This window comes from Mus caroli, unplaced genomic scaffold (genome assembly GCF_978045245.1).
Source record: "Mus caroli unplaced genomic scaffold, Mus_caroli_1 scaffold_18, whole genome shotgun sequence".
NCBI classification, from domain to species: Eukaryota; Metazoa; Chordata; class Mammalia; order Rodentia; family Muridae; genus Mus; species Mus caroli.
Genome location: NW_028227273.1, coordinates 51,189,204 through 51,211,796, shown reverse-complemented (window position 1 = coordinate 51,211,796; position 22,593 = coordinate 51,189,204). Strand labels below are relative to the sequence as shown.

Genomic DNA, 22,593 nt, shown 5'->3' with positions numbered 1-22,593 from the left:
CACTTAGTAGCTTTCTTCTTGGTCAACTGTCATGTGTTTAAGGAATTCTGATGCTACTTAGGATAACCCCCAATGGGAGCCAGACTGTAAGCATGGAAGGACAGACTAAAGTTGGTACTATATTGTTCTGTGATTTTCCTGTGGAGGTGTCAACAAAACCTGGACATTTGTATACTGAATGCAGGGTTCTTTTTTTTTTTTAAATTTATAATTTTATTTTTTGTGTATGGGGTTTTTGCCTGCATGTATGTCTGTGCCCCATAGGCATGCCTGGTGCCTTGAAATTTTGAAGATTGCACCAGGTCACTGAGGAATGGGGGTATAGACAGTCCTGAGCTCCCACATGGATGCTGAGAGTCAACCTGAGTCCTTTGCAAGTGCTCTTAACTGCTAAGCCATCTCTAACCCCTGAATGCAGGTTTTCCCACAAGTAGAACTGCATTTTAGTTTCCTGTTCTTAACCCTGCTTCTGTTCTGAAGTTGTGAAAGGATTACCCAAGAGTCATATGAACTGTCCCCAAAGCATGCTTAGCCATTTCTGCAGAAGTTTTTTACACCTCTGAGACAATGTGAGATTAAGTTCAGAGTATATGAGCTACCTTAACTGTCATTTGGAGTTAAACAACGCTTAGTTTTGATAACAGCAAATGTTGAGTAGGAATTGTTTGGTGGGGAAAAAAAAGGCACACAAAGTGTTTGATAAAGGTGGGACAAGAAAGTCCAATCCCAGCCTCAATCTATCCTTGTTTTAGGATTACTAGAAGGAGACCACTTAACAGTATACAACTCCAAGCCATTATAAAAGAACCAAACACAGGTTTTCCTTTTTCTTTGTCCATGTATCTGGACAATAGGGAGTGTCTCACTTCTTCCTGTTGTGTGTATGTGTACGTAATGTGTGTGTGAGGTGTGAGGTGTTGTGTTTTATAAAAAGAGAAGAAAGAACAAGGGATATGTTTGGTGGAGGTGTGGTATGGTGTGGGGGAAGAGGGTGCCTTTGTGGGTCCATGCTGAGGCATCCCTTCCCCCTGAGGTACCAGTCACAGTATAGTGTAGAGTTTATTTAGGGCATGGGGAAGGGAGTTGAAGGAGTAGAGATAGAGGAAGACAGACAGATAGACACACAGAGAGAGACAGACAGAGACACAGAGACACAGAGAGACAGAGAGAGAAAGAAGAGAGTAGAGTAGAACCCAGCCATGATCATGTGGAGAGAGGGGATGATGGTGAAAGAGGGGGAAGAGGGTAAGGGAGCAAGAACAAGAGGAGAAGAGAAGAGAGCAAGAGAGCAAGAGGAGGAGGCAAGCAGCCCCTTTTATAATGAGTCAGGCACACCTGGCTGTTGCCTGGTAACTGTGGGGCAGAGTCTAAACTAAATGCCAGCATTAGAGACACTAGTACATCAGCATACAAGCAAGTAGAGAGCAGAGGACAAGCTCAGGAGCCATTCGGTAGGAACCATACATCTTGTGTTTCGAGACAGGCCTCACATTAGCTTAGCGCTCATTGAGGTAGGCTCAGCTGGGTGCTTGTGGGTTCCTGAGCATCTTCTTGTCTCTTCCCTCTGTGGTTTGGGATTACAAATGTGTGCCAGGGCACCCCACCCTTTACATAATTCCCAGAGATCAAACTCCAGTCCTTGTGTTTGTAAGACAAGTACCCCACTGGTCGAGTGGCCTCTGCAGCACTAGTTTTTCCTCATTGAGAAAGCATGCAGTTGTTTTAGGTTTCCTAACCTCAGAACCACTAATGTTTTGGGGTATCACTAGCTAGTGGGGGCCAGTCTGTGTATTGAAGATATTTAAGAGCATGCTGGGCCTCTGCCCATTTTATGTTGGCAGAAACCCCCTAACAGGATGATCAAAGACATCTCTTGATATTTCCAAGTGTCTTTGAGGAACACAGAATGAGCCTGGTGATTGCTGAATGAGCTGTTTACGTCATCACATCCAAAGGAGAAGACTTTCACCTTCCTTGACTGGTCAGCCCAGTATTGGATCAATTTTTGAGATATTTAAAATCATCTTATTAGGCCAAACTAAGTCTGGCTATTACCTGTTCATACATCAAGTCCGGCAACATTACAAGCTCCATATTAGTTTTCTGTGGCTGTCATAGCATTTTGCCATTTAGTGGTTCAGGGTACATTCCGATTGGATGTGAAATGTCCTCCATCTTTTGAAGCACCCCAGTCGATGTTACTATTTTGGAAGGCCTTGGGGGCATTTGGGGGGCACAGCCTAGGCCTTGGGGCATTTGGGGGCACAGCTGGAAGGAGTGGATCACAAGGGATGGGCTTTTGAAGCTTCCACCTTCTCCTTTTTGTCTCACATCTGACTTCCTGGCTCACCATCATAGAAGCAGCTGCTTCCTCCTCTTCTTCCTCCTCCTCCTCTTCTTCGGCCTCTTCCTTCTCCTCCTCCTCTTCTCCTTCCTCCTCTTCTATTACATACACTGTTTTGTCTGAAATCAGAGATTAGTCTCTTAATCCTCTGCTGCTATAACTTTCAGTTAAAGATAAACATTCGCTAGTCATAAACGTTCGAATCCTTTTAAAATTAATGCTTGTGATCAAAGCAACATATTTTATTATAAAAATGATCCATAACTGGAAAAACACAGATGAGTTCATTATCCTGTTTTAGTTTTTAAAACAAAGTTGGAGGTCATTAAGAAACAGATTTATGGACTTGATGAAAGTGAGAGGGCGAGGGAGATAGAGATAGAGGTGGTGGAGAAGTGTGGATGTGTGGATGATCAGAACACATGGAATGAAATTCTTAAAGAATTGATAAAAGCATTACTTATAAAGGAAAGGGTTTTTGCTTTTGCTTGTTTGTTATTATTTATTTCTTGTTTTGGTTTGTTTTGGTTTTCAAATCAAGATTCCTTTATGTAGCCTTGGCTATCCTATAACTTCCTCTGTAGACCAGGCTGGCCTCGAACTCACAGAGGGCTCTGCCTCCTGAGTGCTGGGACCTTCCCGCTGTAAAGGAATTGCTTTAATAGAGATTTAAGTGTGGGCATTAGAGAAAGGTAGAGGAAGTCAGGGGCGAAGCAGGAACTTTCAAGGCAGAGAGAGCCTGGCCTTGTACTGCTTTCTCAATAGTAACTTGTACATGACAGTTTTATAGTTTTCAATTGAAACTGGCCTATGATATTTATGACAGTTTCTAAGAACTATCTTTAAAATGTGTTAAACAACAGTTTCTAAGAACTATCTTTAAAATGTGTTAAAATGTGTTAAACTGTTCATAGTACGTCCTGGTTGTGGGTGCACATATGTTCCCATGTGTGCTGGCTTTTGTAGGATTGAACATACATCTTACTGTTCTGAGATTCTTGTTTATTGGATTAGTTAAACTTTTGTTGATGCTTTTTAGATCAGAATCTTGCTTTATACTGCAAGCAAACCTTGAACTAAAGTCCTTCCTCCCCCAGCCTCTCCAGTGCTGGGCTTGTGGAAGTCCCCACACTCAGCTGAAATTATAGAATCAAAGTCCCCCTCCCATCTTTGAGATGTTACATTAATCCTACAAATTTAATTAAAAGGTCAATGGAAGAAAGGAACACCTTAAGGCTTGAAAATTGACATTTTTGTTAGTGGGAGAAGTGGGGGGAAGACAGGAGAAGGAGAAAAGGAGAGGAGAAGGAGGGAAGGCAAGAGAGAAAGATAGGGAAGGGTGTGTGTGTGTGTGTGTGTATGTATGTATGTTGTACTTGTGTATATGTATGTGTATGTGTGTGTGGTATGTGTGTGTATGTGTATATGTGTTTACGTGTGTGTGTGTGGTGTGTACTCTTATCGACTGAGTCATAACAACAGCCCCCCAAATTGCTTTTTAAAAATGTACTACATAAGCTTACTAGCATGGCTGACTTTATTTTGCAAATTTTCCTATTTCGAAGTCTCAGATGCTGTGCCTTGGCTTTGATTTACCAGTCGCTGCCATGTGCCTAGTTTCATCTCTCTCAGAGAACAGGTTGCAAAATGAAAACAGACCTTTTTTGTAGTCTCTAGTTCTAAGACAATGTCTAAAGTGACCACCTGACTTAAGTTTCTACTTCTGAAGTATAAACTTATTTTTAGCCAATTCTTATCGGCATGCTGAGCTTGAAGAGACTTTGAACATTACAGTCTCCTAGGAAGGGTTCTACTGCGATCCCCTTAAAAAAAAAGCCTTGGGGTCTGTGGTTGTCTCCCACACAGTTTAGTGACCCTTAGAATCAGCCTAGGGAAGTCAAGGACATCTGGACGTTTATACCAGTACTTTGTTCAGAAAGGCAGGAAGTTCTGTTTCATCTGTGGAATCTGGAAAATTGGGGTCAAGCTTATTTAAAATGTGTAATCTTTTCAAAAGGATTGGGCAGCTCCTTAGGATATAGTCCCTTGAACAAGAAAACAGCTGTCAGACAAAACAAGACAGACAAATGAATCAGAAGCCAGAGGAATGTGTTGTCTCCCCAAACCCCCAACTGCCCCCTAGGTACATAGAATATCATGATATTTTAAAACATGAAGCTTACTAGCCTTGAGCAGGCTAGTAGACCAGAAAAGATTTCATGATAGCGGAGCTGAAACCCAAAGCCGTGCAGATACACAGCCAAGTACCTTTCCGCAGAGCTGTAGCCTCTGCTTGATTTAAATGTGCTGAAGCAGCAGAAATCAATGCAAAGTAAAAGCACGGACTGAGACTGGCTTGGAAGGGCTGTAGAGGCCCTGGCGAAGCTGCAGTTAATGACAGACAGCTCAATATCCCCGGACATCCGGCACAGGGCTGATGAGAGAGGAGCGATGAGACAGGAAGTCTGCTACGGAAGAAGACTGGGAAGGGAGGGTCACATGAGAACTATGGCTCTGATATCTCCTGTTCCTTAGAGGATAATATTTTCATTTGCAAGGGATGGGAAGTCACATGGAAAGAAGGGTGTGAGCATTGTTAGACAGGAAGAACTAAGCTAGTGAGACTGGAAGGCTGCCTTGAGCTCCCTATGATACAGACTGAGTCTGGAGCAAGGTGTGCCCGGAGCAGAGGCTGAGAAGGCTACCCCTCTATTCTCCATCCTGTATCCCCTAAGGCCCGTGCGTGTGCACACACTGATGGACTAACGGCACGGACACGATTCTGCGGGGCAGAAGTCATTCCTGTGTTAGCTCAGCAGACACGTGTGCTACACCCAGTAGTTGAAAAGGCCTTGCTTCCCAGTGCGCTCGAAACAAATCCAACAGTTTCTTGCCGTTTTTGTTTCCTTCCATTGGGTTTAGCGTAACTGTAGAAGCCAGCACTATAATTAGTACTCAGAGCATCACAGGTCGAGGGTGCTGAGTTCGTGAGATGGGTGATATGCACCATCTTGAAGAGATGCGCACACCATGAGAGAAGAATCGGTGGAGAACACGCTCCACTGCGCACTGTGGGCAGTAAGGCAGGGGCTCTGACTAGAGAAGTTAGGAAGAGGATCTGGGTAGTATGTTGGAAGTAAGTGTGAAACGCACACGTTACACGGTGGATGCTTCATTGATGAAGTCATGCATCTTTGTGAACCTAAAACCAAACTAACCCAAAATCTTCCTTAGAACGTCAGCTAAAACCATATGCGTGCTTAGCAAAAGGGCTTACAGTTTACCTTTCCTTCCCCTGCTCTGAGTTTGTATGTTGTCGTTGTAAAGACTGTCTCTCATATAGCACAGGCTGCTCTTGAGAACTTAACCTTGAACTTCCAATCTTCCTGAATTTACCTCCCAGATGTTGGAATGACGGGTATGTGCCGCTCTGCCTGCATGTTATTGGTTGTCTTTGTCATTTATGTAAGATATCATTCTGTAGTGTAGGCTAGTTTGGAACTCACTAAATAGTCTTGAACTTGTGGCAGGCTTCCTGCCTCAGCCTCCTGAGTGTTGGCCATGGTAAGCGTGTGCACAGCCTGTTATTTTCCTGATAGTTTTCAACCCTTTTCTTTTCCCACTGTGTATTTTCATCTCCTTTCCCATGACAGCTTGGTACCGTTGCCTGTCTTGGTTTTGTTCCTGATATTGCCTGTTGTTTCAGATGGGGACAGTTTTACTTCCCAGGGACACTCTTATTTGCTTGTTACCACTTGCCAGCAGTCAGGGAATACAAAGTACACGTTGAAAGAAAAAGAAAGCCAGCCATTATCCTATCCCTTAAAAGAGATTACTGAAGACAATCTGGGATTCTGTTTATCTGGCTTGTTTCCTCCCTATTTATGTAGAAACTATATATTTTAAGTAGAAACAAGATCATGCCACATTAGTATTATTTTTAACATTTGAACCAGAGTTGTAGGCTTATTTCTCTGGCTCTAAAGCCTGCCACTCATGTGACCCAGGCAGAAGGCATCAGTGCCTGTGACCTTGTGATGTAAGAAACAGAGACCACGTGACTTGTGAGGGCAGGCAGTGCTGTGCACAGTGGGTATTGTGTAGAGGAGAGTCATTTATATCTCATATTACATTTTTTAACTTTCATAACCACTCAAATTTGTGATTTCAGAAGTCTAAATGGAAGGCAAAATACTTCATTGCCCGTGGAGCTCCGCTCTAAAAGGAAAACATAACAAACAGGAACCAACAGGTCGGGAATACCAGAAAGCTGAGTGTGTCTCTACTCAGACACCTGTGCTGTGTTAACCAGAGCACTTGTTTACCTTTGCAGAAGCAGGGGACAGGCTTCATCAAGTCTCTTCTCGATCTTTAGGGCTCTTGTTGAAGTTTTGTCTTGTTTTTAAATCGTGTGTGTGTGTGTGTGTGTGTGTGTGTGTGTTCATTTATAGGTGTGCTTATGTGGACATGGGTGTGTGGAGGTCAGAGGGCAATCTTGGGTGTGGCTCCTCACCTTCCATTTGGCTTGAGAAGGGGCCTCTTGTTCACCTATGCCTTTCTTTACTAGGCGGGCTGGCCTTCAAGCTTCCAGGGACGTCCATGTCTGCCCCAATTAGGTTGTAAGAGGGCTGAGGTTACTCTCACACAGTATCAAGTCCAGCTTGTGGGGATTTGAACTCAGATTCCCACACTTGCACAGCAAGATTTTACCCACTGAGCCATCTGAGGCCCTTCTTGGGTGGATGGGGGGGGGGGTCTGTGACACCTGTAATCCTAGCACTCAGAAGGCAAAGTCAGGAGTCCAAGGTTATCTTTTGTCACACAGTAGACTTCCAGGCCAGCCTAGTCTACATGAGACTCTTTCTTATCCCCTCCTCACCCCGCCCCCCCAAAAAAGGGGGCAAAAGTAAAAACTGCGTCAAGGCATTCTCATTTCTTTAGCCCTTTGACAAAAGAGCACAGGCCAGTTTCAGAAAGAAGCTGAGGTTAGCCCCAACAGGATTTCAGGGCTGCCTCACCATCACCTCTGTGTGTCCCCATCAGGGAATCCTGTGCTTTGTAACAGAACAGCCGTCCCTTGTTCCTTTCAACTGTAACAAGAGCAGCATGCCAAGAACAGACCTGCCTGCTCTGCAGTCTTGTCCCTGCCTCCAGCGGCATGCTTTCCGAAGTGTAGCTTCGCCACTCCCACACACGCACTAAAGCTGCAGCCGGGGTGTCAAGGGAGCGTCTGAGCCCCCCAAGAACAGTGTGGAGAGTAGACAGCTACCCCTTCACTCCTGTCTGAAGAGCGGCAGCCAGGGTCGCTGGGGCAGTCAGAGTGGATTACTGGGTAGGGTCTGATTTATGGGACATTAAATTCCTCTTTGCCATTCACAACCCTGCAAACCTAGAACTCAGGAGGCTAAGGAGCAATACAAGGCACAGTCTCAAAAAATATCTCTAAAATTTCTCTCCCCAGGGGCAGGAGATTCTTTCCTTTGGAGAAAATTTCTTTAGTGTAATAACTTCAAGTGTCTAGGCTAAGATTAAAGTGTGTGTGTGTGTGTGTGTGTGTGTGTGAGTGTGTGTGTGTGTGTACATGCTTGTAGGTGTTTGTACACATGTGTGTGGAAGTCAGAAGTAGACCTGAGGTGTTTACTACTACCGTTGCCAACATTTTTCCCCTTGAGACAGCTTTCCACAAGCCCAGCATTCACTGTTGGGCTAGGCTGACTGGTCAGCCAGCTCTAGAAATCCACTTCCTGTCTTGGCTCCATCTTTCCAGTGCAACAGGCACAAGGTCCGTGACTGTCTGAGTTAGGGTTTTATTTCTAAATACGATGAAAACACCCTGGGTAGGAAAGTGTTTAGCAGGCTTACACACCCCAGTCCACAGTCCATCAGGGGAAGCCCAGGCAGGAACTTAAGACAGACCTGAAGCAGAAGCCATGGAGTGGGGGCTTGTTTCTCATGGCTACTGGCTTGCTTGTTTCTCATGGCTTCTGCTTTCTTGTACATCCTCTTCCTGGGTGCCACAACTCACAATAGGCTGAATCCTGCCCTCACCCAAGATATCATTAATCAAAGCAGCACTCCAGGTCAGTGTTAGGAGGCATTTTCTCAGTTAAGAGTCCCTCTTCCCAGCTGTGTCTAGGTTTGTGTCACCTTAATACCAAAAACCAACCAAACAAAAAGCAACCAACACAATCATCAGGCTTTTAGGCAGGGGCTTTGGCTCCAAACTCACCACCTCATGCTTGCAGGTGGGCAGTTCATCTGCTGACTGAACCTCCCCAGCCTTGATACAGAGGTATTCGTGCAAACTGACTGAAGGCATCTTCCCACAGTGGCAACACTGTAACCAATTTAGTTTATCCACGGTGCTATTATTGCCAGTTGGAAAATTTCCCGCCTCCAAAGGAGGTAAATGAACACCTGAGGAAAAGTACATAGAATAATATGAGTGAGCTAGCCATGCTTGATTGAGAGGATTTGTGCTTTGAGGTTAAAATTAGAGGTCGGTTGGGATAGGGGAAGGAGGAAACTCCATAATAAACAAATGATACTACTGTCCATTTGCAACAGTTTCCAAACACTGGGCCGGTGGGTTGCTGGAGTCAGAAGACAAGGCAGTCTTAGGAAGACAGAGGGCCCAGGAAGGGCTCCCAAGAACCTCTGTGGCTTTGTGTCTTTCTTCTCCTCCACTCCAATGTGAGCAGCTAAGGCCCTGGAGAACAGAACACCCCCACCCGGCCTGAGGACCTGAGAAATATAGAGCGGCACTTGCTATCATCTCTAATAGTGCTTCTTTTGGTTGTTGGTGGGAAGGTGTGATGAAGATGGAGGTACTGTGTGAGGCAAACCTTTGCCTAGAGTAGCTTTTCTTATCACAGCCTCCCCACCCCCACAGATCTCAGTATGATCTATTTTCTTTTTTCCTCTCTTTTCCTGACACGGAGAAGAAACCAGTTGAATAGACAAACACATCCTTCTGTAAGATACTCCAGTGACAATTTCCCAGCTGATTGGAATCTACATGGTTTTTTTGTTTGTTTGTTTTGGTTGGCCAGATCCAATCTTACTACAACCCGTGTCTTCTGGAGTCTTTCTGAATTCCTTTTGCTCTGTGTATTAGTTCCATGTCATTTAAGGTTTTAAAAATATCTCTGAGTGGTTTCCTTCCTATATCGTATCTGCTCATCTTGCTTTTGAGTCCCATATATAAGCTGTTTTAGGTCAATGATAGTATCAGGCTCTTCAGGATTCCCATTTGCTCCCATCATGGAGAGACTCTATAGTACATACTTGACATTTGCTCTTGAATTAAATGGCTGGGACCTGATATTCAACGCTTCAAAGAGGCAATAACATTTTGGAAGTGTCCACACTTTCATGCAACCAAAGCAACAAAAAAAATGTATTTCTTATTCGTGTGAGGCTGTGCACATTGGAGAGGCTTTTTTCTGCCTAGCGACTAGGGATCTAGACTCCTTAGGCTGGAGACCCACTGCCGTCACCTGGCTTTTGAGTTTTGTATTGGGAAAGGGAAGGGAGGGAGAAGACTGTCTCAAGTGTCTGGAGCCACTTCTTTTGAGATTTCTGTCAACCAAGAATTAGTGTCAAGACTGCATTCCAGCCATGAAAGGGAACAGAGTGCATAAGGGGCATCCAAGAGTGATGGCTATCCATGATACATATTTATACTATCCCTATGGGTTAATTATCTAGTTAGTTAGCTGTCTAGTTAGTGCCTCCTTAGGGTCACTCATATGGATTGTGAGATTTGTTTCGGTGTGTGTTAGAAACCTGTATCCAAAGCTGCTAGGATCCATAATTTGTTTAAGCAGGCATTTATTTAGTGCTGACTGTATACCAGGTACTACCTCTGGAAGACAGTATGTGGGAGAGAGTTAGAGTTTTCACATTTCTAGGACCGAATTTCTACAGCACGAATAGTAAACTAATAAACCACAGAGTATATCAATTGGTAACACATATTGGACAAGTGTACATGGGGGTTTTGGACCTGTAATGGTTGTGGGGAAACAGCTTAGAGTCCCATTGTAAATGGAGAAATCAAGAACAACTCATTGTAGAGATGACATAGGGGCAAAAACCTGAGAGTCATTCTGGTGTCAAGGCAAAGAGCCTTGCTGTGGAAGGGAGTATGCGCAGACTTCAGAGGTGAGGTGGGGTGGGGTTGGGAGGTGGGAAGGTCAGGATACCAGGTATGTTTGCCAGGTGGTAGGGAGAGAGCAGTTACACAATTAGAGAGGACAGATGTAAGGTTTCAAGCCCATTGAGTACAGACCAGGGACAGCCTTGTATGCTACTTTGCCCTACGACAGCAGATGAGGTTTGGGGTCTGAGGAGTAATACTAACGTCTGAAATTATATTGGATTTAGACTTTGGGGCTAGGACAACACCAGAGATAGTTATTGTCAAAATTCAAATGAGAGGCAATGGTGGCTTGGGCCATTTCTATCAACTCCTCTCCAAGTCAAAGGGTGATACTTTGTTTCTATTTATTTATTTAAAAATGTTTGAGACAAAGTATCATGCCATCCAGGCTGGTGTTGAACTAGCTGAGGATGACCTTGAACTTCTCCTGCTTCCAACTCCCAGATACTAGGCTCGCTGGCATGTGCCAGAAAGTCTACTTTATGGAGTGCTTGGGATTGAACCCAGGGCTTCAGGAATGCTAACCAAGCACTCTACTAAGTGAACTGTGTCCCTTGCATGGAGAGACTTACACTGAAGGGGGGAAAGTCCATGCACAAACACGAGTACCTTTTGTTAAGAAGATGCTTGCATAAGACTCTTAACTGCAATGCCACTTCTTCCTATCTCAGTTCTGATACCCTATTGTCTCATTAATCCATTGACATAGGAACTATTTCTCCAGGACCAGATGCCTTCAGACCTGTGCTCTGCTTTTCAGAAACTTAACAGAGACACACAGGCAACACCCAGTAGCACCACTTAAGGAAGAGAAAATGTTACAGAAACATTATCCAGCACCCACTAATTGCTGTTAGCTATCTGTGTGAGATATGCCTTTGGGTACAATGATGATGACAAGGACTCATTTGTTGTCATTATAATAACTCCATGTTTTCCTTATAACCAAAAGACTCTTGTTAAAAATAGAGAAAATCATATTTAGCTGTCTTGAAATGTTATTCCCATGTTCTGCCACCCATTAGCATCAAGGATTCTGCCAGCTTTCTCTGAATAAGCAATACATGTTTCACTGTTAACAAACATTAATGGGACCTCAGGCTCACGGATTGGCAGGCACTTAGGTTCTCTTCAGTATGTTCATTGCATTTCTTTTCTTTTAATTATCTGCTCTGAAGAACATCAAACTGAAGCTACTGCTCAGCTCCTAAGATGGTACCACTCAAACTGCAGGCGTTTTTCTGCCTCCTCTGCTGCCTCCCATGGATTCATCCTTTTCACTGGCAAGACACATCTTCTTTTGATTTCAGGCCGTCAGGTAAGAGGCATTACTTTCTGAGCAACTTCAAGATGTTGCATGTTTTGATATGTGAGAATGCAGGGACTTGGGGGATGGCCCAGGTGATGGAAGTATCCACTGTGCAAGCATGAGGTCATGAGTTTGGATCGCCACCATTGATGTGAGAAGATTTCTTTGTTATGGAGGGAGGGGTGTAGAAACGGGAGGATCCCTGAAGATTATTGGAAAACCATTATAAATGACATAATGTGCTTCAGCTTTGGTGAGAGATCCTGCCTCAAAAAAGCAAAGATGGGGGATGATCAAAGAGTCATTGGACTCTGGCTCCTATGGTCATGTTCACACATATGCATGTACACCTAAATGTTCATGCTCGCAATAACAAGTATTTACAACACCCACACGCACAAGCACACACACTCACACATGCTCACTCACTCGCATGCACATACACACAGGAGCATATATATTCAGGGAATCTTTACAACTCCAAAAGAGGAATGTGTTTTTTTTTTCTTCAATATCAAGTCTGCAGCATGGGCATTGTAACACATGTCCTGTCAGCTTGCTGTGACCATGGAAAAATGCCTTCAAACACCTCCTTCATGACCCTAGTTTAACTCTTGCCAGGTACGGGAGCATACTTGCCTTGGGGTTTACAAGACAGCTTCATCGCTGTTCCATGAAGGTAGGATTGGTCTTGTGTCTTGACAAACAAACCTGGTCCTGCGGAGGTGAAGAGGCTTGCAAGAAGATGACAGTCTGGACTCTAGAGGTCCAAAGGGACATGGCCCTTTCTGCCTGAGAATGAGGAGAAGCAGAGGCACGTAGATGCCTGGACCTCCAGAAGAGAATGACCATGGCTACTTTCTCTCTTCAGTTGTGTTAAGGAGAAGAGATAAGGGGATGATGATTTAGACAATACAAGGATGAGTAGCCAGTGTCGGGGAGGGACATCTCATGACACCAAGAAGGGCCTATGTTGCAAGGACATTCCTTCTGGAGCATTGTGAATACCTACCTGTTCATCTTAAAGAACGATGACCCACATGAGTCTCAGTCTGTGTCCTTTGGAGAGCACAGCAGGTAACTTGAGGATGATCTCACACTGTCTACACCCACAGATCTGCACACGAGGATAGATGTGTAGTCACTCCAGATCTACTTGCTGGGTTTGTTGAGTAACTCTTTACCACAGCATCTCCAAAAGGGCTTGCGTAACTCATCGTCATTAACATAACCTTTGCCCTACTTTATATTTGAGGAAATGGACTAATCAATAGGAAAGGGCTGGGCCTTATGCTGATATTTACACAGGTAATTGAAGACTATTTCAGAGGTCAATTCATCCCTCAATACTTCCCAGGAAGGGAAAGCGCCATGGATACGGTGGTGACTAAGGTGCTGGACCTTGTCCTCAGAGAACCTGTGACCTACTTGAAATGAAGAAGTTCATCTTTTTTTTGTTTGTTTGTTTTTTGTTGCTTCTTTTTTTATCCTTGTTAACAATTTTATTTTATTTATTTTTTTTCTTTTTTTTTTAGTTTTTAATATTTTTATTACATATTTTCCTCAGTTACATTTCCAATGCTATCCCAAAAGTCCCCCATAGCGCCCCCCACTTCCCTACCCACCCATTCCCATTCTTTTGGCCCTGGCATTCCCCTATATTGGGGCATATAAAGTTTGCAAGTCCAATGGGCCTCTCTTTCCAGTGATGGCCGACTAGGCCATCTTTCGATACATATGCAGCTAGAGACAAGAGCTCCGGGGTTCTGGTTAGTACATCATGTTGTTCCAACAATAGGGTTGCAGATCCCTTTAGCTCCTTGGGTACTTTCTCTAGCTTCTCCATTGGGAGCCCTGTGATAGAAGTTCATCTTTCTAAACTGTATCATCAGGGGTTGGCAACAGGTCACACAATGGGTCCATTATCTTCCACCGTACATTTTATATTATTGACTCTTATTGGTGCAGGGTGAAATTTTAAAGGCATGTGTTTTTTTACCCTCTGATTTTTAAACATCACTGGGTTGTTTAAACACTCCCTTGGTCTTGTGTTAATCCCATGCTATACTCAGTCTAGCTGTTCAGAAGTGGACATGTGAATATTTTAAAAGTTATAATTAATAGTTTAAAACAATAGATAATTGTTCTTTATAATCTATTAAATGAATAATAGAAAAATATAGCTATTCAGGGTATAATTTATTTAATTTGTGAGTGTGTGGGTGTGTGTTATAAGTGCACGTGTCTCTGTGAGTGTCCATGCTTGTATATAGAGGTGGAAGGCAGAGAAAAGTGTCCAGTGTCCCATTCTATTACTTTCTACCATATTCCCTTGAGACAAGGTCTCTCACTGAACTTGAAATAGGCTGACAGCCAGCAAGCCTGAGAAGCCCTTCTGTCTACACATGAAAGGACCGGAGGTTTCATCTCTGTGCAGCCATGCCTAAGATTTTATGTGATGCAGCAGATTTAAACTCAGGTCTCCATGTTCATGCAGCAAGCGCTCTCCCCATACCCTTCTTTCGGTTGTTTGAGACAACCTCATGTAGCCCTGGCTGACCTCTAAGTCACAATGTAGCAAAGGGTGGCCTTGAATTATTTATCCTGTTGTCTCCTATTCACTAGCACTGGTATTAAAGGCATGTGCTGCTGGGCCCGAAAAGACTTACAAGTATGAGATACTTCGCATGCTGAGGAAGGACCATAAAAGTATTAAAAAAGAACGTGTTTTTCTTCTAGAATGTATATATCTCAAGACTCAGGAATATTTGACACACGTGCGCTTATAACACAAACCCGCACACTCACAAATTAAATAAATTGTAACCTGAATAGCTGTATTTCCTAGATATACCAAGTAGCGTCCTACAGGGTTCAAAGTTCCTATTCACATAAAGTTGAAGAGGATTGAGAAGAGATGAACTCTGGGCCACAAACTATAGCACAGACCAAGCTATAGTTGGTCTGATCCGCCTCTTTTTCCTTATGATGTTTTCAGATAGATGGATAGATGGAGATGCAGATTCATGTGATGTGCAAATTGCAAGATGCTCCTCCTTTTCTGTACCCAGAGTGGTACCTGTGACTCCTAAATTCCAGGTGAACACGTTCCTAAAGTAGAGAAGTTGGAGAGCCACAGGTAGTTAGAAGAGGTTCCCTTGGTTTCTGTGGAATTACGATCTCATAGGAGGGGAGATCCATTTGTGGATGTTCTGGAACTCTGCTGATAGGTTAGGGTCTCCAAGGTAGCTAAGAGTTCTCTGGGGCTCCTCCCTGAGCTGTGAGAGCCAAAGTTCTCCCCCTGGTCTAGCCCTGACCTCACTGCCTATGTGTGGGGACACAGCTGCTCACTGGATGCCAACTACAGAAGGAAAGACAGAAAGTGGTGTCTATCCTGTTACTCTCAGTTACATCAAGGCTGACTCCACAGATAACCTGAAACGAGAGCACAAGAACCTTCTGTAATTAAAAAAAAAAAAGCCTGGAATGTTCACCAAAAGGAGGCAAAAAAATCAAAAACAAAAAATCCACACCTTTGAGGAAATGTTGTGAATTTTGAATTGTCCCTGGAGAAGTGTGGAAGTCGTGGTGTAGATCTGCTAAATCCTTTTAAGGACTCGCCAGCCCCTGGGTAGCAAGACTTCACCAGCTCTGGAGAAAGAAGGAAGTCATGGCAGTTGACTGCCAGTTACCTACTACAGTTGGTGCTAAGCACACAATGAAGACCCTCACTTCATCCACCTTTACCCACACAGCTGCTCTGCAGGCTGGTTAAGGGCTTTAATGTCCCACTTCACCAGTGGGCACCAGAGAGAAGAGTTAAACTGCTTAGGCCATATCACCATAGGTTGGTATCTGAAACAGAATCACCTGGATCCAATACCGGGCTCCACTCTGCTTCACCTTCATTCTTCAAACTGCCCCCTCTCACTGCTTTACCAATGTGGCAGGCCAAGAGATCTGGGCTGTGCCACAGCATTTCTTCATCTTGAATCAGCCTACTTTGAATCTTTTTGATTCAGTTGAATTCAAACCAGGAGTCTGCGTTTACAAATCCCTAGGTGACAGCCATGCTGCTGGCCCAAGGATCATCTTTGTGTAGGAGGCCATATGTACTGAAAGAGTCTGTCACGGGCTGGAACTTCACATATGTATGAGTCATCAGTGGAGGATGTGAATAAGAATGTTGACAAGACTCAAACCCTTGCTGAGCAGTGATGCATGATAATGATGCTGGTGTCACACCTCACATAGTTCTGGGAGCTTGGCAAAACCTGTGCTGCAGAGTAATGGGTTCAGTCAAGTGGACGTTGGAGGCCCAGCTCAGTGTATCAGGAAAAGTAGGAATCTGGATTTATTGTTATTTGAACCTAACATCTAAACGTAAGTGATGGCTTGCCTGAGATCTAGAAAGGAGGGCCGTTGCAGAGATATGGAAGGGTTTGGGCTTCAAACAGGAGTAGATAGGTCAAAGAACACATGCATGGGTTTGAATGAAGGACAAAGGAAGTTGGTGGTGTTTCAGCTTAGCTCCCCACCTTCCCACAAATCGATCTGAACCTGGTGTGTCAAAGGCTGTGTTTACACTAGGAGGGCCAGCACCTGAACAGTAGCTGTCATCATTCTCGCCATTGTGAAATAGTCAACACATACGGAATTCCTGATTCTGAAGAAGAAATGATTATGTCTGTGTTGTAGGATTTTCCCTGTCCAATTACAGTAGAGCAGCAGAAGGCCTGTAATTGGACAGGGAAAAGGGAGGCAGAGCTAAGAGTGGCAGAGACAGAGAACGTAGCAGATGGGAGGTGGGAGGAGAATGGAGGCAGACATGAACCAGCATGGCATGAACCAGCCATGGGTAGTTATGGTATCATAAGGTTAGAAAAATTGGGATAAAGCTTTTATCGTTATCAATTGGCTCTGAAATTATTGTATTAGCATCTTATACATTGTGATTTTATTGATACATAAATCTGATTGGCTAATTATAAGCTTTAAGAGTTTTGATTCTACCAGGGTCTGGGATCCGGATTATTCCAAATTAAGAACAAATTATAGAGACTTGTTTGCCTCCCAGGGTTCTAGCCTGGAATTCATAAGATAAAGGATTCTGGGATTTGGGGTAGGACTGGACAGTTAGAGAGTGAGAGGAGGGGGGTTGGGAGATGGTCGTTTAGAGTCATCTTAGACCATTGGCTTTGATAATGCTGTGTAAAGATGTCAGGTCCAAATGCACAAGAAGTGTAAGCATGCTGGCCTGGTCTACAGAGTAAGTTTCAGGACAACCAGGGCTACACAGAGAAACCCTGTCTCATAACACAAGCACACACATACACACACACACACACACACACAGTCTAAACACTAATCAGAAGTGTGAGATGAAGTTCATATTCAACACAGAAAATAAACAAATGTAAGTCATGTTCCATACACCTTGTATAGCAATAGAATTTGGAGACAAGCCTCTTTGGTGAAATCCCAAGCATCTTGTCAGAAGATGTATGCCCGCCTCCATTGTTTTATTCCCCAAAGCCCCATATATGCTTTCTACAAAGCAGGCCTTTGTGTGGGGTGAGAAAAGAGAGGGTGCTGGGGAAATGGCTTGGTCAGTTATGTGCTGTATGAAGATGAGAGTTCAGATAGACAGCACCCATGTAAAACTGGGTGTCTGTCTATAACCCCTGTATTGGGAAGGCACAAAGAGTCTAATCCATGATGTTCATTGGCCTGTCACCCAGCAATGAGCTTCAGTGAGATTCTGTCACCAAAAAAATGAGGTGGAGAGCAACTGAAGAAGACAGAAAGCATAGACTAGACCTTTGACCTCCAGTCACATGCAGAAATGGAAACACACTCTTACACACACAAGAGGTCAGAAACTGTGAGCAGTACGTCATTGCCTTGGAATTCCTAGCACCTACTCTTAGGTGGACTGGCTACTGCCCTGTGTTTACGTGAAATTACATGAACCTATTTTTCAGTAATGTTTCACAAGCTCCAATCGGTGATGTCTGCTGCCGGCTCTGGCCATAGTAAAATCCCCAAAGGAAATGGATCGTACCCCGTCGGTTGTACAGACCTGATGTTCGGTTATGGGAATGAGGTAAGGCCCTAATTCTCCTTCAATCCCAAGGGCTTGCCCTTGCTTTCTAGCACAGGTGGTAGCGTGACCCTGCAGTCTCCTGAGAATGACTAACCGGCCATCCCTGTTGCAACAGCTTTTGCTACTGTGCCATTCCTCCGTTGTCTATTGTCTCCTGATTAATTTACCACTGAATTTTATTTTTTTTCTCAGATTTTTTTTCTACTCAGAGCGTTCTCTTTTGTGGTTAAATCCAGTCACCCAGCAGCTTGAACACTTCCCTAGACCTTTAAGGGAAAGACAGGGATCTGGGCCCTGGTAATAAAATATTGAAAGCATTGCACTTACTGGACTCCATTTGACTGAAGTCTGTTCATTGTTTTTCCCAACAGAGCGTCTTCGTGCGTTTGTACTACCCAGCTCAAGATCAAGGTCGCCTTGACACTGTTTGGATCCCAAACAAAGAATATTTTTTGGGTCTTAGTATATTTCTTGGAACACCCAGTATTGTAGGCAATATTTTACACCTCTTATATGGTAAGATTTCTCTTGGTCCTGGTGTGAAGTTATATGCACATTTATCTATGGTTGCATATGTAGATTTGCATATGTAGATATGTTAGAGACAAGAGTTACAAGTAGTAAGACTGAGGTAGGTTTTCTAAGATGGTAAGGGTGGGATTTCTTTTATTTTCTTATCTTTTTCTTTTTTTTTTTAAGACTGTGAATGGGTGTGTTCTTACGCACACGAGTGTACATTCATGTGGAGTCCAGAAGACAACCTGAGGTGTGATTTCTCAGAAACATAGTCAACCTACCCTCCTATGAGGCAGGGTCTGTCAGTAGCCTAGGCTAGGCTAACTTATCAGCAAGCCCCAGGGAGCCTCCTGGCTCAGACTCCCCAGGACTGGGCTCACAGGTGTGTGCCTGGTGTTTTTATACCACCACATGCAAGGCAAACACTTTCCAAGTGAGTGATCTCCCTAACCAGAAAGACAGGATTTCTTAAGGAATTAGGCAACACTGAGGGAAGCAAAGGTACTTTATCATTACACACTCAGAGTTTAATGGGATGGGATGGGGGTGTCAGACTTGCCTTAACATCTTATGCCTGACCCTCGGTTCCCTGTTCCAGCCACAAAATGTAGAAGCCACAAAATGCCCCCTCCATCCAAAAGGAAGTGCCCTCCTCCTGCACTCCCTCTTCCTCTCTAGGACCCAGAAGGCTCTCCTCTTCCTCACCCAGGGATTGGCTTCTTGCCATCTTTATTATACGGTTAATTAGGGGAGAATTCTGCTACAGTGGTCAGAGTGTCAGATTGTCTGGTGGGACCATTGATTGCACCATACATTTTGTGTTAGAGGAAAATGACAATAGATGCCAAGCCTGGCAGCTAACTTTCACTCATCATAAGGAGAGACCTTGCCTTGTTCCCATCCTCCATCTCAAAGGATTCACCTCTCTCCTCCAGTCTTCAGCCATCATCATTTACCATGTCTGCATTATTACCAAGGGAGACTTTCCGTTCCTAACATCTGCCAGGTCAGGTGTGAATTTCAGCCTATGCTAATTACACCTTCAAATTTATCCTTCAGCACTGTCAGCTTCAGGAATTCATTTTAAGCTTATCTTAGGGTTTGCACTGAAAATTGCTTTAAACTGGGAAAATATCTCCAAAATAGAAAATAGTAGTGTAGTATAGAATAATTTATAAGTCACTTCCATAGCACCCATCACGGCCAGTCTTCATGACCTCGTTTCTGTTTGTGATGAGAAAACAGCATACAAATGATCCATCATAATAATGAAGACAGAAACAACTGAGACGTGAATGAAGGGAGGCGAAGTTTTCCAACTTTTAGCTGTTTCCTATGCAACTGACGAAGCACTATGTATATAAAGCCTAGATCGATACGAGTTTCACTGAAACTATCCAAGATCATTATCACTCCCTCCCTTTTATAGAGAAGGAATCAATTTGACACTGGAAGAGTCTGAGGATCATGCCTGAGGCGAATAACCACCCATGCAAGTCTCATGAAAAGCTCCCTCTGGTGTGTGGAGCCCTGGTCCCTCCATCTTTTGCTGGACCATGATGTATCATGAGACGAGTCTCTGGTTCTCAGGTCCTGGTTCTCAGTACAATGGTCTAAGCTTACTGTATGGTTAGTTTTAAAATGAAATGTTCAATGTTATTTCAAAAACCTCAAAAGAATAGTAATTAGTGTTCTCCCAGAATATACGTATAAGTAGGAAAATCCCGCCCCACCTCTGTAAGTTCAGTGGCAGTGACGACTGGTAAATGATGAGCTCATGGGTAAAAGGCAGATGGAAGTCCCTGGTTGGTGAGTCTCTAGTATCTGGCTTTTAAAATATCCTAATCTGTAAAATCATAGTTAAAGCTCTACAGTTTGGGGATCTGTGGTCAGGAGATGTAAATTACCTAGCAGCATTCAAGCCAGAGAAAACCCTGATTTACTGTCCACTGTTGCCTAGGTTCTCTGACAACTCCTGCAAGCTGGAATTCTCCTTTGAGGACTGGAGAAAAATACCCGCTCATTGTCTTTTCTCATGGTCTCGGAGCCTTCAGGTAATACTTGGGAGACTACACGGTGTTTGTCCCAAGCTGTCACTGACTAGATCCACTTCTTTAAAAAAAAAATCAGATTCCTGAATGTAGTATTGGCCCATGCTGAACACTTGATTCCTAAGAACTGACCGTGGGACTGCTGGGAAGTTGGGGGAGTGTCTACACTAAAACACACTATCATTAACTCTGTAACCAAAGTCTGGGAAATGGTTTGATTTCGGTTGCACTGGTGGTTGGCAAATGGGGATTCAAGAACCAGATCTAGTCAGCCATCTCTATAAAAACTTTCATGAAGCACAGCCCCACCTGGTCAGCTTCCACATTGTCAATGACTGTAACAGCTGAGTTGAGATGTTGTCTTTCTCACAAAGCTGAGGTGGGCAGGTCTTCGAGGCTCTGCAGTAGACCACCTCCCTTCCTATGCCTTCGGCAGTAGGTGTCAGTTCTTAGACAACCCTTTTGTATTCCTACATTGACAGTGGAATGCATGATGGGAGGAAGAGGTAGGCAATGTCGATGTGGAATGAGTAAGGATGTGTATCTTCAACACAAGATCATTTAGCTTCCGCTCACAGTTTGATCATTTCCATAGCAGGAAGCACGCGTTAAGTAGTCACACTGATGTAAATAGGTTCAAGCCACTGAAGATGTATGCAGTCACTCACTCCCCTTCAGTGAGGACCACACAGATAAAGAGGAACACAGCTGAGAAGACACAGGGCTTGATGCGGGACAAGCAGCTAGGAAGGGGTGGAGTTTGCCCTACCTTCCTATATACTGCCTTCCTGCATGCATTACCTTGACAAAACTTTATATCTGGAGCTGTGCAGATGGTTCAGTGATTATAGAAGCACTCTCTGCTCTAACAGAGAACCTAAGCTCATATCCCAGCAGCCAAGTCAGGTAGCTCTCTACTACTACCTATGACTCCAGCTCCACAGGCTACAGTGCCCTCTACTGGCCTTGGCAGGTACCTGCACACACATGCACATACACATATACCCAGAAATAAAAAAAAATTTAAATCATAAAAAAAAAGAAATCCTTGCCTCCTCTGTCCTAAGTGTAAGCCTTTGTCCTTAGCTCTATTTTAAAGGTGACAACAAAATTGAATGACTAACTAAAAATCATATAGCTAAGAAGTGACAATGATTTTAAAAGCCCATCCTTAAGTTTGAGTTGCTTTACCACTGAGTTGGGTTCCCGGCTCATGACAAAAGCTTTTTGGCATGGTCTCCACATTGCCTGCTGGGATTGTGATAATGGAAGGGATTTTTCCACATCTCTAGACAATGGACAATCAGATCCTTTCCTGACACTTCCTATGGCCCTCTATTATTTAAAAAAAAATAAGTGGATGGTAGAGGAAAGGGAAGTCAATAGGTAAGAGAGAAGTAGAGTCAAAAATGGAGCTGAGGAAAAGAGTCAGATGAGGAATGCAGGAGATGAGTGAAATCTGTGTGTGTGTGTGTGTGAGTGTGTGTATGTGTGTGTGTGAGAGTGTGTGTGTATGTGTGTGTGTGAGTGTGTGTGTATGTGTGAGTGTGTGTATGTGTGTGTGTGAGAGTGTGTGTGTATGTGTGTGTATGTGTGTGTGAGTGTGTTTGTGTGTGAGTGTGTGTGTGAGTGTGTGTGTATGTGTGTGTATGTGTGTGTGTGTGAGTGTGTGTGTGTGTGAGTGTGTGTGTGTGAGTGTGTGTGAGTGTGTGTGTGTGTGAGTGTGTGTGTATGTGTGAGTGTGTGTGTGTGAGTATGTGTGTGTGCGTGTATGTGTATGTATGTGTGTGTGTGAGTGTGTGTATGTGTGTGAGTGTGTGTGTGTGAGTGTGTGTGTGTGAGTGTGTGTGAGTGTGTGTGTGTGTGAGTGTGTGTGTATGTGTGAGTGTGTGTGTGTGTGTATGTGTGTATGTGTGTGTACACAGATGGATCTGCATCAACTCTCAAAAATCACTACTTATAATCAGTATAGCATTAACTCAGTTTTCTTTATTCATATTCACTATTTCATTAACCTAGGACTCTTGACAGTTTAGAGAGAATGAATCATTGCTTGCTTTAGAGGCTCTATCCTGTGTACACTAGGATGCTCAGCAGTATCTT

The 22,593-nt window shown here is 43.8% G+C and overlaps 1 protein-coding gene across 1 annotated transcript in view; it reads left to right on the top strand.

Annotated features, from left to right (window-relative positions):
• The window catches only part of Pla2g7 (phospholipase A2 group VII), a 43,981-nt gene that overhangs the window by 8,075 nt on the left and 13,313 nt on the right, over positions 1-22,593 (top strand). The window contains exons 2-5 of the mRNA XM_021186524.3: positions 11,687-11,826; positions 17,802-17,923; positions 18,295-18,439; positions 20,400-20,493. Coding sequence (XP_021042183.1) covers positions 11,721-11,826; positions 17,802-17,923; positions 18,295-18,439; positions 20,400-20,493 — 467 coding nt within the window. The 5' untranslated portion in view covers positions 11,687-11,720. The remainder of the gene's footprint in view (positions 1-11,686; positions 11,827-17,801; positions 17,924-18,294; positions 18,440-20,399; positions 20,494-22,593) is intronic.